At 46.9% G+C, this 12,605-nt stretch overlaps 1 protein-coding gene across 1 annotated transcript in view; it reads left to right on the top strand.

Moving 5' to 3' along the window:
- LOC140403018 (DNA-directed RNA polymerase III subunit RPC3-like) overlaps positions 1-12,404 on the top strand; it is a 232,156-nt gene extending 219,752 nt beyond the window's left edge. The window contains 3 exon segments of the mRNA XM_072490671.1: positions 7,534-7,583; positions 10,509-10,658; positions 12,103-12,404. Coding sequence (XP_072346772.1) covers positions 7,534-7,583; positions 10,509-10,658; positions 12,103-12,217 — 315 coding nt within the window. The 3' untranslated portion in view covers positions 12,218-12,404.
- The last annotated feature ends 201 nt before the right edge of the window (positions 12,405-12,605 follow it).

The following is a 12,605-nucleotide window of genomic DNA, read 5'->3' as shown; positions in this document are numbered from 1 at the left end:
TCTGTTATTCTATATATAAACCACTCCGAACCCCTCGATTAGATTCCAGTCTGTAACTCACTCCCGGGTATCTGTTATTCTATATATAAACCACCCCGAACCCCTCGATTAGATTCCAGTCTGTAACTCACTCCCGGGTATCTGTTATTCTATATATAAACCACTCCGAACCCCTCGTTTAGATTCCAGTCTGTAACTCACTCCCGGGTATCTGTTCTATATATAAACCACCCCGAACCCCTCGATTAGATTCCAGTCTGTAACTCACTCCCAGGTATCTGTTATTCTATATATAAACCACCCCGAACACCTCGATTAGATTCCAGTCTGTAACTCACTCCCAGGTACCTGTTATTCTATATATAAACCACCCCGAACCCCTCGATTAGATACCAGTCTGTAACTCACTCCCGGGTATCTGTTATTCTATAGATAAACCACCCTGAACACCTCGATTAGATTCCAGTCTCTAACTCACTCCCGGGTATCTGTTATTCTATATATAAACCATTCCGAACCCCTCGATTAGATTCCAGTCTGTAACTCACTACCGGGTATCTGTTATTCTACATATAAACCATCCCGAACCCCTCGATTAGATTCCAGTGTGTAACTCACTCCCGGGTAACTTTTATTCTATATAAACCACCCCGAACCCTTCGATTAGATTCCAGTCTGTAACTCACTCTCGGGTATCTGTTACTCTATATATAAACCACTCCGAACCCCTCGATTAGATTCCAGTCTGTAACTCACTCCCGGGTATCTGTTATTCTATATAAACCACCCTGAACCCCTCGATTAGTTTTCAGTCTGTAACTCACTCCCGGGTATCTGTTATTCTATATATAAACCACTCCGAACCCCTCGATTAGATTCCAGTCTGTAACTCACTCCCGGGTATCTGTTATTCTATATAAACCACCCTGAACCCCTCGATTAGTTTTCAGTCTGTAACTCACTCCCGGGTATCTGTTATTCTATATATAAACCACTCCGAACCCCTCGTTTAGATTCCAGTCTGTAACTCACTCCCGGGTATCTGTTCTATATATAAACCACCCCGAACCCCTCGATTAGATTCCAGTCTGTAACTCACTCCCAGGTATCTGTTATTCTATATATAAACCACTCCGAACACCTCGATTAGATTCCAGTCTGTAACTCACTCCCGGGTATCTGTTATTCTATATATAAACCACCCCAAACCCCTCGATTAGATTCCAGTCTGTAACTCACTCCCGGGTATCTGTTATTCAAATATAAACCACCCCGAACCCCTCGATAAGATTCCAGTCTGTCACTCACTCCTGGGTATCTGTTATTCTATATATAAACCACGCTGAACCCCTCGATTCGGTTTTAGTCTGTAACTCACTCCCGGGTATCTGTTATTCTATATATAAACCACCCCGAACCCCTCGATTAGATTCCAGTCTGTAACTCACTCCCGGGTATCTTTTGTACTATATAAACCACCCTGAACCCCTCGATTAGATTCCAGTCTGTCACTCACTCCCGGGTATCTGTTATTCTATATATAAACCACTCCTAACCCCTCGAATAGATTCCAGTCTGTAACTCACTCCCGGGTATCTGTTATTCTATGTAAACCACCCTGAACCCCTCGATTAGTTTTCAGTCTGTAACTCACTCCCGGGTGTCTGTTATTCTATATATAAACCACTCCGAACCCCTCGATTAGATTCCAGTCTGTAACTCACTCCCGGGTATCTGTTATTCTATATAAACCACACTGAACCCCTCGATTAGATTTCAGTCTGTAACTCACTCCCGGGTATCTGTTATTCTATATATAAACCACTCCGAACCCCTCGTTTAGATTCCAGTCTGTAACTCACTCCCGGGTATCTGTTCTATATATAAACCACCCCGAACCCCTCGATTAGATTCCAGTCTGTAACTCACTCCCAGGTATCTGTTATTCTATAAATAAACCACCCCGAACACCTCGATTAGATTCCAGTCTGTAACTCACTCCCGGGTATCTGTTATTCTATATATAAACCACCCCAAACCCCTCGATTAGATACCAGTCTGTAACTCACTCCCGGGTATCTGTTATTCTATACATAAACCACCCTGAACACCTCGATTAGATTCCAGTCTCTAACTCACTCCTGGGTATCTGTTATTCTATATAAACCACCCCGAACCCCTCGTTTAGATTCCAGTCTGTAACTCACTCCCGGGTATCTGTTATTCTACATATAAACCATCCCGAACCCCTCGATTAGATTCCAGTGTGTAACTCACTCCCGGGTATCTGTTATTCTATATAAACCCCCCCCAAACCCTTCGATTAGATTCCAGTCTGGAACTCACTCCCGGGTATCTGTTATTCTATATATAAACCACTCCGAACCCCTCGATTAGATTCCAGTCTGTAACTCACTCCCGGGTATCTGTTATTCTATATATAAACCACTCCGAACCCCTCGATTAGATTCCAGTCTGTAACTCACTCCCGGGTATCTGTTATTCTATATATAAACCACCCCGAACCCCTCGATTAGATTCCAGTCTGTAACTCACTCCCGGGTATCTGTTATTCTATATATAAACCACTCCGAACCCCTCGTTTAGATTCCAGTCTGTAACTCACTCCCGGGTATCTGTTCTATATATAAACCACCCCGAACCCCTCGATTAGATTCCAGTCTGTAACTCACTCCCAGGTATCTGTTATTCTATATATAAACCACCCCGAACACCTCGATTAGATTCCAGTCTGTAACTCACTCCCAGGTACCTGTTATTCTATATATAAACCACCCCGAACCCCTCGATTAGATACCAGTCTGTAACTCACTCCCGGGTATCTGTTATTCTATAGATAAACCACCCTGAACACCTCGATTAGATTCCAGTCTCTAACTCACTCCCGGGTATCTGTTATTCTATATATACCACCCCGAACCCCTCGTTTAGATTCCAGTCTGTAACTCACTCCCGGGTATCTGTTATTCTACATATAAACCATCCCGAACCCCTCGATTAGATTCCAGTGTGTAACTCACTCCCGGGTATCTGTTATTCTATATAAACCCCCCCCAAACCCTTCGATTAGATTCCAGTCTGTAACTCACTCCCGGGTATCTTTTATTCTATATAAACCACCCTGAACCCCTCGATTAGATTCCAGTCTGTCACTCACTCCCGGGTATCTGTTATTCTATATATAAACCATTCCGAACCCCTCGATTAGATTCCAGTCTGTAACTCACTACCGGGTATCTGTTATTCTACATATAAACCATCCCAAACCCCTCGATTAGATTCCAGTGTGTAACTCACTCCCGGGTAACTTTTATTCTATATAAACCACCCCGAACCCTTCGATTAGATTCCAGTCTGTAACTCACTCTCGGGTATCTGTTACTCTATATATAAACCACTCCGAACCCCTCGATTAGATTCCAGTCTGTAACTCACTCCCGGGTATCTGTTATTCTATATAAACCACCCTGAACCCCTCGATTAGTTTTCAGTCTGTAACTCACTCCCGGGTATCTGTTATTCTCTATATAAACCACTCCGAACCCCTCGATTAGATTCCAGTCTGTAACTCACTCCCGGGTATCTGTTATTCTATATATAAACCACTCCGAACCCCTCGATTAGATTCCAGTCTGTAACTCACTCCCGGGTATCTGTTATTCTATATATAAACCACCCCGAACCCCTCGATTAGATTCCAGTCAGTAACTCACTCCCAGGTATCTGTTATTCTATATAAACCACCCTGAACCCCTCGATTAGATTTCAGTCTGTAACTCACTCCCGGGTATCTGTTATTCTATATATAAACCACTCCGAACCCCTCGTTTAGATTCCAGTCTGTCACTCACTCCCGGGTATCTGTTCTATATATAAACCACCCCGAACCCCTCGATAAGATTTCAGTCTGTAACTCACTCCCAGGCATCTGTTATTCTATATATAAACCACCCCGAACACCTCGATTAGATTCCAGTCTGTAACTCACTCCCAGGTACCTGTTATTCTATATATAAACCACCCCGAATCCCTCGATTAGATGCCAGTCTGTAACTCACTCCCGGGCATCTGTTATTCTATATATAAACCACCCTGAACATCTCGATTAGATTCCTGTCTGTAACTCACTCCCAGGTATCTGTTATTCTATATATAAACCACCCCAAACCCCTCGATTAGATTCCAGTCTGTAACTCACTCCTGGGTATCTGTTATTCAAATATAAACCACCCCGAACCCCTCGATTCGGTTTTAGTCTGTAACTCACTCCCAGGTATCTGTTATTCTATATATAAACCACCCCGAACCCCTCGATTAGATTCCAGTCTGTAACTCACTCCCGGGTATCTGTTATTCTACATATAAACCATCCCGAACCCCTCGATTAGATTCCAGTGTGTAACTCACTCCCGGGTATCTGTTATTCTATATATAAACCACTCCGAACCCCTCGATTAGATTCCAGTCTGTAACTCACTCCCAGGTATCTGTTATTCTATATAAACCACCCTGAACCCCTCGATTAGATTCCAGTCTGTAACTCACTCCCGGATATCTGTTTTTCTATATATAAACCACCCAAAACCCCTCGATTAGATTCCAGTCTGTAACTCACTCCCGGGTATCTGTTATTCTATATATAAACCACCCCGAACCCCTCGATTAGATTCCAGTCTGTAACTCACTCCCGGGTATCTGTTATTCTATATATAAACCACCCTGAACCCCTCGATTAGATTCCAGTCTGTAACTCACTCCCGGGTATCTGTTATTCTATATATAAACCACCCTGAACCCCTCGATTAGATTCCAGTCTGTAACTCACTCCCGGGTATCTGTTATTCTATATATCAACCACCCCAAACCCCTCGTTTAGATTCCAGTCTGTAACTCACTCCCGGGTATCTGTTATTCTATATATAAACCACCCCGAACCCCTCGATTAGATTCCAGTCTGTAACTCACTCCCGGGTATCTGTTATTCTGTATATAAACCACCCTGAACCCCTCGATTAGATTCCAGTCTGTAACTCACTCCCGGGTATCTGTTATTCTATATAAAAACCACCCCGAACCCCTCGATTAGATTCCAGTCTGTAACTCACTCCCGGGTGTCTGTTATTCTATATATAAACCACCCTGAACCCCTCGATTAGATTCCAGTCTGTAACTCACTCCCGGGTATCTGTTATTCAAATATAAACCACCCTGAACCCCTCGATTAGATTCCAGTCTGTAACTCACTCCCGGGTATCTGTTATTCTATATATAAACCACCCCGAACCCCTCGTTTAGATTTCAGTCTGTAACTCACTCCCGGGTATCTGTTATTCTATATATAAACCACCCTGAACCCCTCGATTAGATTCCAGTCTGTAACTCACTCCCGGGTATCTGTTATTCTATATATAAACCACCCTGAACCCCTCGATTAGATTCCAGTCTGTAACTCACTCCCGGGTATCTGTTATTCTATATATAAACCACCCTGAACCCCTCGATTAGATTCCAGTCTGTAACTCACTCCCGCGTATCTGTTATTCTATATGTAAACCACCCTGAACCCCTCGTTTAGATTCCAGTCTGTAACTCACTCCCGGGTATCTGTTATTCTATATATAAACCACCCCAAACATCTCGTTTAGATTCCAGTCTGTAACTCACTCCCGGGTATCTGTTATTCTATATATAAACCACCCTGAACCCCTCGATTAGATTCCAGTCTGTAACTCACTCCCGGGTATCTGTTATTCTATATATAAACCACCCCAAAGCCCTCGTTTAGATTCCAGTCTGTAACTCACTCCCGGGTATCTGTTATTGTATATATAAACCACCCTGAACCCCTCGATTAGATTCCAGTCTGTAACTCACTCCCGGGTATCTGTTATTCTATATATAAACCACCCTGAACCCCTCGATTAGATTCCAGTCTGTAACTCACTCCCGGGTATCTGTTATTCTATATATAAACCACCCCGAACCCCTCAATTAGATTCCAGTCTGTAACTCACTCCCCGGTATCTGTTATTCTGTATATAAACCACCCCGAACCCCTCGATTAGATTCCAGTCTGTAACTCACTCCCGGGTATCTGTTATTCTATATATAAACCACCCTGAACCCCTCGATTAGATTCCAGTCTGTAACTCACCCCCGGGTATGTGTTATTCTATATATAAACCACTGCGAACCCCTCGATTATGTTTTAGTCTGTAACTCACTCCCGGGTATCTGTTATTCTATATATAAACCATCCCGAACCCCTCGATTAGATTCCAGTCTGTCACTCACTCCCGGGTATGTGTTATTCTATATATAAACCACTGCGAACCCCTCGATTATGTTTTAGTCTGTAACTCACTCCCGGGTATCTGTTATTCTATATATAAACCACCGCGAACCCCTCGATTATGTTTTAGTCTGTAACTCACTCCCGGGTATCTGTTATTCTATATATAAACCACCCCGAACACCTCGATTAGATTCCAGTCTGTAACTCACTCCCGGGTATCTGTTATTCTATATATAAACCACCCTGAACCCCTCGATTAGATTCCAGTCTGTAACTCACTCCCGGGTATCTGTTATTCTATATATAAACCACCCCGAACCACTCGATTAGATTCCAGTCTGTAACTCACTCCCGGGTATCTGTTATTCTGTATATAAACCATCCCGAACCCCTTGATTAGATTCCAGTCTGAAACTCACTCCCGGGTATCTGTTATTGTATATATAAACCCCCCCGAACCCCTCGATTAGATTCCAGTCAGTAACTCACTCCCGCGTATCTGTTATTCTATATATAAACCATCCCGAACCCCTCGATTAGATTCCAGTCTGTAACTCACTCCCGGGTGTCTGTTATTCTATATATAAACCACCGCGAACCCCTCGATTAGATTCCAGTCTGTAACTCACTCCCGGGTATCTGTTATTCTATATATAAACCACCCCGAACCCCTCGATTAGATTCCAGTCTGTAACTCACTCCCGGGTGATTGAGAAGGTAGTTCCAGTACGTTGCAATCCCTGTAATGTCCACTCCTCTGGCTGCACTGTGATCGGGTCCATGTTTTATGGTCGGTGTTTTATGGTCGGTGTTTTATGGTCTGTGTTTTATGGTCGGTGTTTTATGGTCCATGTTTTATGGTCGGTGTTTTATGGTCCGTGTTTTATGGTCCGTGTTTTATGTTCCGTGTTTTATGGTCGGTGTTTTATGGTCTGTGTTTTATGGTCTGTGTTTTATGGTCTGTGTTTTATGGTCCATGTTTTATGGTCGGTGTTTTGTGGTCCGTGTTTTATGGTCTGCGTTTTATGGTCCGTGTTTTATGGTCGGTGTTCTATGGTCGGTGTTTTATGGTCTGTGTTTTATGGTCTGTGTTTTATGGTCTGTGTTTTATGGTCTGTGTTTTATGGTCTGTGTTTTATGGTCTGTGTTTTATGGTCTGTGTTTTATGGTCGGTGTTTTATGGTCTGTGTTTTATGGTCGGTGTTTTATGATTTCAGACTGTGGTCAATCTGATCGATCGTCGAGAATACGAAACCCGTGAAAACAAGTGAGTGACGACCAGCGAGCGCCCCCTGGGGTTTGGAGGGGTGTCCTGCGGCTGGGGTCAGGGAGGGTGAAGGGGCCGTTGGTCAGCTGGTTACCAAGCTGAGTAGCCGATGACCCAGAGGGCTGGAGTGGGCGAGTAGGAAATGGAGTAAATGGGTGACTGGGGCCTCGCGGGCCTCCTCGTCTCCTTGTTGAGGGGCTGCAGGCGGCCATCGGGAGGATAGGGTGTGTCACCGTGCCGACGGACAGTCTGCGATGGTACAATGGAGGGGAAAGTTCACCTGCACCGACCAATCACCTGAGGGTTTTCTCACCAACTTGCTATTGCTTTGCTGCGTCCCGTCGGGGAGCCTGACTCTGCTGGGAGTTGGAGATTCACTGAAAAGTGAAAGTGGGTTCTTTAATCAAACATGGCGGCCTGATGGACATTCCCAGACGGTACAATGACAGCCCAACCTGTCCGTGCTGTCCCAGCACCGGAGTCCGCGGTTGTCACCAATCCTACTTGGTCTGTCCCCCCAGCCTTCAGTCTCATCTAAATCCTAAATGCTGACACCTTCTGCCTCGATCACTAGCCCGGCGACGGAACCTGCAGCTTTACAAATCATTTCTCCTGTCCTGTCTTCTCAATCTCTCACATTTCATCTCGGGTTCATGGCCTCCCTGTGGGAGACCCAATGCTGCCCCATTTCTCCAGCAGTGCCTGACTGGAGGATTGTCACACAGGGTTGGACACTGTGATGTTAGCAGACAGTCTTCTTCAAAGAGGATTGGATTTGTTTATTGTCACGTGTACCGAGGTACAGTGAAAGGTATTTTTCTGCGAGCAGCTCAACAGATCATTCAGGACGTGGGAAGAAAAGGGACGGTCCCGGGGGCTACTGTGGTTACTGTGCTTTGGGGGATGTTCTGTTCTGTATTGTTTCCTTGGTTGCTGGGTGGGGTGGGGTGAAGTGGTTCGAAGTGGGGGTTTGGTGAGAGTGTGGGCGTCGGTGGTTGGAAGGACGGGGCCCTGTTGGGGGGAGGGGAGATGGGAGGCCCGAGGTGGGGGAGCTGGGATTAGGCCGCAAAAGGGAGATGCGCCAGAAAGGGCGGGGCCGGTTTGATGGAAAGCGCGGGCTTTTTCCCCCCCGCTAGGGAAGGAAGGGGGCGGGGCCGGGGGCGGGTGGGGGGGAAGGGCGGTGTTGGAGAGGAGCACCCGCTGATCGACAGGAGGGTGGGGGGAGACGACCACACTGGGGGGTCGATGGAGTGGCCGGGGTCAGCAGGAGTCAGCTGACTTACGGGAGTGCTATGGAGGGAGCAACGCAGCTAGGCGGGGACCTAGCTTTGGGGGGGGGTTGCTGCTTCATTGGCCAAAGGGGAGCTGGAGCTCGGAGAGAGAGTCGGGGTGGGGGTCTGCCGCTGGGGGGGATGGAGAGTGCGAGAGGCGCGGGCACGTGGCTGGCCTAGAAAAGGGGATGGCTAATCGGCAGGGGGGGGTGGGGGAAGCCCCCCGATCCGGCTGATAACTTGGAATGTGAACCATCGGTTCGTCCCGGGGAGAATGGATGGAGGGTTCCTGAGCTGGCACAGGGCAGGAATTAGAAGGATGGGGGACCCGTTTGTAGATGGGACGTTTGCGAGCCTAGGGGCGCTGGAGGAAAACTTCGGGCTTCCCCCGGAAACGCCTTCAGGTACATGCAGGTAAGGGCGTTTGTAAGACAGCAGGTGAGGGAGTTCCCGCTGCTTCCAGCACTCAGGATCCAGGATAGGGTGCTCTCGGGGGTGTGGGTTGGAGAGGGCAGGGTCTCGGCGATCTACCAGGAGATGCAGGAGGAGGAGGAGACCTCGGTGGAGGAGCTAAAGGGTAAATGGGAGGAGGAGCTTGAGGAAGAGATAGACAAGGGTGCGTGGGCGGACGCCCTGGGTAGGGTTAATTCTTCCTCCTCTTGCGCCAGGCTTAGCCTGATCCAATTTAAGGTTCTTCACAGAGCGCATATGACAGGGGCGAGGCTGAGCAGGTTCTTTGGGGTGGAAGACAGATGTGGGAGGTGCTCGGGGAGCCCAGCAAATCACACCCACATGTTCTGGGCGTGCCCTGCGCTGGATGGGTTCTGGAGGGGTATTGCGAGGATGGTGTCTAAGGTGGTGAACACCCGGGTTAAGCCGAGTTGGGGGCTCGGACTATTTGGGGTATCGGACGAGCCGGGAGTGCAGGAGGCGAAAGAGGCCGGTATTCTGGCCTTTGCATCCCTGGTAGCCCGGCGGAGGATTCTGCTACAGTGGAAGGATGCGAGGCCCCCGAGCGTGGAAGCCTAGATCAGCGACATGGCAGGGTTCATTAAACTGGAGAGGGTAAAATTTGCCTTGAGAGGGTCTGTGCAAGGGTTCTCCAGGCGGTGGCAACCGTTCCTAGACTTTCTAGCGGAGCGTTAGGAGGTGGTCAGCAGCAGCAGCAACCGGGGAGGGGGGGGGGGGGGGGGGGGGGTACTTTGTGTTTACTACTGTGTTTATTATTGCTTAATGGGGAGTTTGTATATTGGGGGAATTCGTGATGTCGTTGTAAGATGTTTATTTATGTGTTCTTTGTTTCTCTTTTTTCTGTAAGGGGGGGGGTTTGTTGAAAATATGTAAACATTTGAATTAAAATATTTCTAAAACAAAAAGAAAATGGGAGGGGCCGGGAATGTGTCGCAATCGTCACGTCTGGAGGGAGCAAAGGAATTGACTGAGGTTTTCAGCAGCAGGTGAGCTGGTTATAGGGCCAGAGACAGACCATTTCATCCAGGTGGTCTTCGAGAGAATGATAGCCGGAACAATCCGACCCAGCCTCGAGGAGAGCAGGTACTGGGATGATGGGCTGAATTGCCTCTTCTGGAAGGTGCTGGGGTTCACAGCAGCCGGGCGACTCTGGAATGAATGAGGTTTTAATTTCTGCCCCCAGGCGGCTGCTGGAGAAATCGCAGAGAATCGAAGCAATCATGGCGTCGATGCAGGCGACGGGAGCGGAGGAACAACAGCTTCAGGAGATTGAGGAGATGATCACAGCTCCCGAGCAACAGCAGCTGGAGACTCTGAAGCACAATGTCAACATGTGAGTCGCCATGGAGGGTGATAGGGCAGGGGAGGGAGCACCTGTCCTGGGCAGGGGAGTGGGCCGAGAGAGGACCCGGGTTGGGCAGATGGAGTCCAGTCCTTTCTGTTGGTGGCCACGTGCTGTGCCCATCTGCAGCCAAGAGTCATCCAACTGAAAACGGCACTGATCCCCCCCCCCAACACCTCCACACTCAATCTCATTCTGCACCTGAGGGAACCGGCAATAGAGCCAGAGCAACTTGAGGATTGTCTTTTACGCTGGGAGTTGTGATCTGGAATCTGACTGAAAGAGCAGATTCAACAATAGAAAATTGGATTTATGGACGAGAAATTGGCAGATGTGTTGGGGAAGTGCAGTGTATAGACAGTCCTTAACTTTACAATGTTCGACTTACAGCAAACAGTACCTACAACATTTATAAGTTGGCACCGTTTTGTCTTTAAGATGCCTGTTCCAATGTTCTGTCCTGTGACAGTACCTTTAAGAAATGGGTGTTTATCGAATAGCTGCAGTGGATGTACCTTTAAGAAATGGGTGTTTATCGAATAGCTGTAGTGGATGTACCTTTAAGAAATGGGTGTTTATCAAATAGCTGTAGTGGATGTGCCTTTAAGAAATGGGTGTTTATTAAATAGCTGTAGTGGATGTACCTTTAAGAAATGAGTGTTTATCGAATAGCTGTAGTGGGTGTACCTTTAAGAAATGGGTGTTTATCGAATAGCTGCAGTGGATGTACCTTTAAGAAATGGGTGTTTATCAAATAGCTGTAGTGGATGTGCCTTTAAGAAATGGGTGTTTATTAAATAGCTGTAGTGGATGTACCTTTAAGAAATGGGTAGTTGTCAGAGAGCTGCAGTGGTATCAGAGAGTGGGTGGAGCTGGGCTGGCTGGCTTTCACTTTCGTTTTTGAGCAGGCAGCCACAGGGTGTGTTTTAGTTTTGTTTTGAGAGCTGGATAGCTGCAGGCAAAGCAAGCAGCTGGGTAAGGATCTCTCTCTGCAGTCTAAAGACTGTCTCCAGATCATTTGGGTGATTTCAAAGTGATAACTGCTCTCAGAAGAGAATTTAAACCTGATCTCGGTGTTTAAAAAGGGTCTTTTGTCTTATGGATGTAGCGAGGAAAGATTAAGAGTTACTTATAGAGTACTGTATTCTTTGGGGGATTTATTGGGGATGATAGTTGTTAAGATGTTTCCTGTGGGTTTATAAAGTGTTAACTGGTTTTCATAAATAAACATTGTTTTAATTTAAAAGTACTTTAACTCTCTGTTGCATCACACCTGCAGAGCAGTGCTCCGAAAGCTAGTGATTTAAAACAAACCTGTTGGACTTTCAACCTGGTGTTGTAAGACTTCTTACTGGGATGATATATGGACAAGGAGCAGTGGCTTGGGAGCAGCCGTGCGAGTCGCACCCTAACTTTTATCGCTCTTCCTTTCCAGGTTGGATTCGAGTGAAAATCAAGTGGACGAGACCATATTTATCCTGGAGTCGTACATTAACTCCACCCGGATTGAGAAAGAGGTGCCGAATAAAAGGGGAGGCGGAGGGGTCTGAGGATCGGCCCGTCGGAGACACCCCCCCCCCCCCCCCCACTCTCTGAGGCAGTCACGTGAGGTGCAGCGAGGCAGGTCGCTAGCTGGGAGGACAGTTCTAACCGCTGCCTGCGGAAGTCTGAACAATTTGTGTGTTTTAGCTTTTTTCGGTCAAACTCTCTCAATTTAATAAATTACTTTTTCTTGAATGTGAAGCTTTCGGAGGCGTTTTCAGCCAATCAGAAACTGCTGTGTAATGGAACTTTACATCTCACTTTAACCGTCAGTTAATCTCTCGTTATTCAAGTCCCGTTGAGGAAAACAACGTTGACCCACGACACAGTCTTCACATTGAGTTCCGGTTCAATCCTTCAGTCAATGTTCATCCTGTAGATGTGTCCCTCCTCTCG

Source organism: Scyliorhinus torazame, chromosome 26 (genome assembly GCF_047496885.1).
Source record: "Scyliorhinus torazame isolate Kashiwa2021f chromosome 26, sScyTor2.1, whole genome shotgun sequence".
In the NCBI taxonomy this organism is placed as follows: Eukaryota; Metazoa; Chordata; class Chondrichthyes; order Carcharhiniformes; family Scyliorhinidae; genus Scyliorhinus; species Scyliorhinus torazame.
The sequence above is the reverse complement of the archived record's forward strand: the minus strand, read 5'-3'. Positions and strand labels throughout refer to the sequence as shown.